This window comes from Pleuronectes platessa, chromosome 7 (genome assembly GCF_947347685.1).
Source record: "Pleuronectes platessa chromosome 7, fPlePla1.1, whole genome shotgun sequence".
NCBI lineage: Eukaryota > Metazoa > Chordata > Actinopteri > Pleuronectiformes > Pleuronectidae > Pleuronectes > Pleuronectes platessa.
In genome coordinates this window covers 18253251-18256900 of record NC_070632.1, presented here as the reverse complement: position 1 = coordinate 18256900, position 3650 = coordinate 18253251, and the positions used below count along the sequence as shown (strand labels likewise).

Here is a 3650-nt window from a genome sequence, read left to right as displayed (position 1 = left end):
TCACTTAATCGTCTCTTGCCTCCTGGAAGTAAGCAGAAAACAAACTCACCATGTTGACATTGGGAGGTGAGAGAAAGCAGTCAGGTATCTGAGCCTAGGTCACCATCACAGGCATCCGAATACATACTTATTCAAAGAGCATGGCCTCGGGAGGCTTAAGCCAAATTCCCGAGCAGGCAAGCTCTAACAGAGCAAAGGTATTCCAGTTTATGTCTTAATTTTGCATTGTGAGCTTCCTGAGCTGTCTGCAAGGATGTGTTTCATCCACAGAGTGGCGCTCAGAGCTCATTCATTCTGACCACTGGCAGCACATTACAAGCTCCAAGAAAAAAAAAAAGGGCTGCAGATGACGTAGTATTTTTAGACATGTGAGACTTGTTATATTTAGAAGAAATCTATCATGTGATAACGAGATATGTGTATTTTTATTATGGGTCATTGGTGTCTTCATTACGAAAAACAGACCATAAACCTGAGCGCAGTATCCTGAGTGTTAGAGCCTCGTTTAAGGCAACAATCTGCAAGTTGACAAAGAGGTAAACAACCTAATTTAAGAAGCCTAAATCGAAGTAAAATCGAAGCGGTGTTTCGTTGTCATCGTTCCAGTTATGCTGGGACACCATGCTGCGTAACAGAAGAAGCTACTAGTGTTTATGTACAAGGACACACTGGGCACGAACACATCGGAGGCTTGAACTCAGCAGGACAAGAGAGTTGATCAAGTGCCAGTGTGCTCATGCACATGGCAGCAGCCACCTACTCACAGTGCACACGGCCTAACCCCGACACACAGTTAATGGAAATGTGTCTTAGTTCGCCATGCGCTGCAGTGTGGAGGGTTGGATGCCTCGTGCGTCATTGGCACTTATGCGCACGCCTGGTCTGCCCTCTCCTACTCTTCTCAATGCTTTGGGATCATTAGAAAATAGGTAACGCTATTTTCTCAACAATATGCGAATAAATTGTAGTTCATATTGACATTTATTTATGGGTAAACACATAAAAAAACACCTGCCCTGTCAAGTATGGAGGAGTGTGATGGCTAAATTTGACTGCTGCTTGGCCCAATTTAGATAATCCATGTGTTTTATTGCATGCCTTATGGGTTCCCACATGTTTTTATTTGAGGTTTCCCGAGTATAATATTTAAGTCCACTGCTTCCCTCTGCATGTTTCCACTAGTCGCTCCAATATGAGAAATATGTGAAAAGTGGAGGAATGATTTTCTCATACGATGAATTAAGATAACGTGGATTCCTCATGAAGGTATTTGTAAAAACGAATTTCTGAGGCTCCACGTTTGGAGACCACTGTAGACAGCATGCGTAAAAGCACCAGGAGCGTCCGTCGTGGAGAAGCATTAACTGCGGGTCACCGGAAAAAAATAAATCTTCTTTATACAACTGTCAGTTTCCCGGTGTATGTCTCGAGTTGGTTTATCGTTGGATGTGTCATAGAGTCCAGGTCGTCGCTCTCCTGAAAGGACTCAGTTTTGGAGAGCGACTGGATACTTTTGTTTGAATCACACTCAACAAATGAGGGCTGTTGCTGTTGCCCACAGGTCACGTGCACGAACTGAACGTTGTCCTCCTCCTCGTTTTCTCTGTGGTAGAAATAATTGAAATTGGATACTATAACTGGGACCGGTAAAGCTATAGTGAGTACTCCAGCGATTGCGCACAAAGATCCAACGAATTTCCCCCCAATGGTGGAGGGACACATGTCTCCATAACCAACCGTGGTCATTGTCACCACAGCCCACCAGAACGCATCAGGTATACTTGTAAACTCAGAATCGGGGTCTTCTGCTTCTGCGAAATAAACAGAACTGGAGAATAAGACCACGCCGATGAGAAGGAAGAATATGAGCAGCCCCAGCTCCCTGAGGCTGGCGTGGAGCGTCTGACCGAGGATCTGGAGGCCCTTGGAGTGCCGGGAGAGTTTAAAAATCCTGAAGACGCGCACCAGACGGATGACCCTTAGTATGGCCAGAGACGCAGCCTGCTGACTGCTGCCCTGATGCTCTGCGAGATCCAGGCCCAGGGTGATGAAGTACGGAGCTATGGCCACCACATCGATGAGGTTCATGAGGTTTTTAAAGAAAGCTGCTTTGCTGGGACACGAAAGGAACCTCATGGTGAATTCAAAAGAGAACCACACGATGCAAAGTGTCTCAATCACGAAAAACGGGTCTGTGAATGGGCTGGGCGCGTTACCTTGTGCGCTTCCATTCGCCGTGTTGCTGTTGTCCGGCTGCGGAGGGACGTCTCTGAACTCGGGTAGTGTCTCCAAGCAGAATATAACAATGGATATCAAAATAACCATAACTGACACGATGGCAATTATCCGTGCAGGTCCTGAACTCTCTGGATACTCGAAGAGGAGCCAAAACTGGCGCTGGTACTCGTTGTTGGGCAGCGTCTGGTCCTCCTCCCTCGCCAAGCCCTCGTCCTCTCGGAACGAGTCCATGGCCTCATCCTCGAGTTCATAAAACTTGATTTCCTCCATGAAAATGTCCACGGGCACACTCACTGGCCTCCGCAGCCGCCCACCCGACTGGTAATAATAGAGGATGGCGTCAAAGCTCGGCCTGTTCCTGTCAAAGAAGTACTCGTTTCTCAGCGGGTCGAAGAAGCGCATCCTTTTGCGCGGGTCTCCCAGGAGCGTGGCCGGGAAGCGGGAGAGGGTCTTCAGCTGCGTCTCAAAGCGCAGACCGGAGATGTTGATGACCACCCTCTCGCTGCACTCCTGCTCCGCCGGCTCCAAGTCGGCAGCATCTTGCAACAGAGGAGTAATAACCACAGTGTCGTCGTGGTTCTCCTGGGACACCACAGTCATCTTTTTACCCCTCCGCGGGTAAACCCGTCACTCACCTCCTCGGTGTCTCCCACTTGCCCTTTAGCCCGTGCGTCCTCCCGGCTCTCTTTCTCATGCAGCCGCCCCAGATTCAGGTCGCTTTCGCTCCACCGAGTCTGTCGATAATCCAAAGTCGCTGCTCCGTTGTTGATTTACACCGTCCTTTAGTCAGATTAGTGCCTCTGAACTGTCAACTTTCAGTGGTGCAGACAGATCTCCGCTCGCATAAGCAATACCGATGGCTGGAGATGGCTATCATATTCACACCATTTTAAACTCCAAAGCCCTCCCCAAGTTGGAAGACCAGATGACACTTGCTGCTGCTGCTGTCCCTCTCACACTCACTCACTTCGATGAAGCACTGCAGTGTTTTCCAAGTGAACATGTCGCCTTACAAGTGTGTTGTTTGAAAATCCAACTGCAAGTTATTAATACTTTAAATATAATTCGCTTTTAAAAAGTCCTCAATCCTTGTTTTGTTCAGCGAGAGTTCAAATAGGTTTTCAGATCCAGAGTCTGCTCCGAAATGAAGAGTCTCACCCCGCAGGTCCCTCATTCATGAAATCATGGGGCTATTCCTGTCACAAGGGGAACCTCCAGGACACAGCGTCTACTTTGGGTCACAGCCCACAGATTTAGAAACAGTACAAGAGAACATGATAAACATTTATTATATAAGCATATATTTTGGTTATTTTCCTAAGTATTAAATGAATCTTAAATAAATACGATGAAATGATTTGAGTGCTCTGAGGATCAGAGCAGCCTGTGACCAGGGTCCCTTCTGGACCTGG

The 3650-nt window shown here is 47.5% G+C and overlaps 1 protein-coding gene across 1 annotated transcript; it reads right to left on the bottom strand.

The window, feature by feature from the left end:
* Positions 1–1395: 1395 nt before the first annotated feature.
* Positions 1396–2838, bottom strand: LOC128444609 (shaker-related potassium channel tsha2-like). Its single transcript, XM_053427162.1, has one exon. It carries the CDS (start codon positions 2836–2838, stop codon positions 1396–1398), a length of 1443 nt encoding a protein of 480 aa, XP_053283137.1.
* Between the last annotated feature and the right edge of the window lie 812 nt (positions 2839–3650).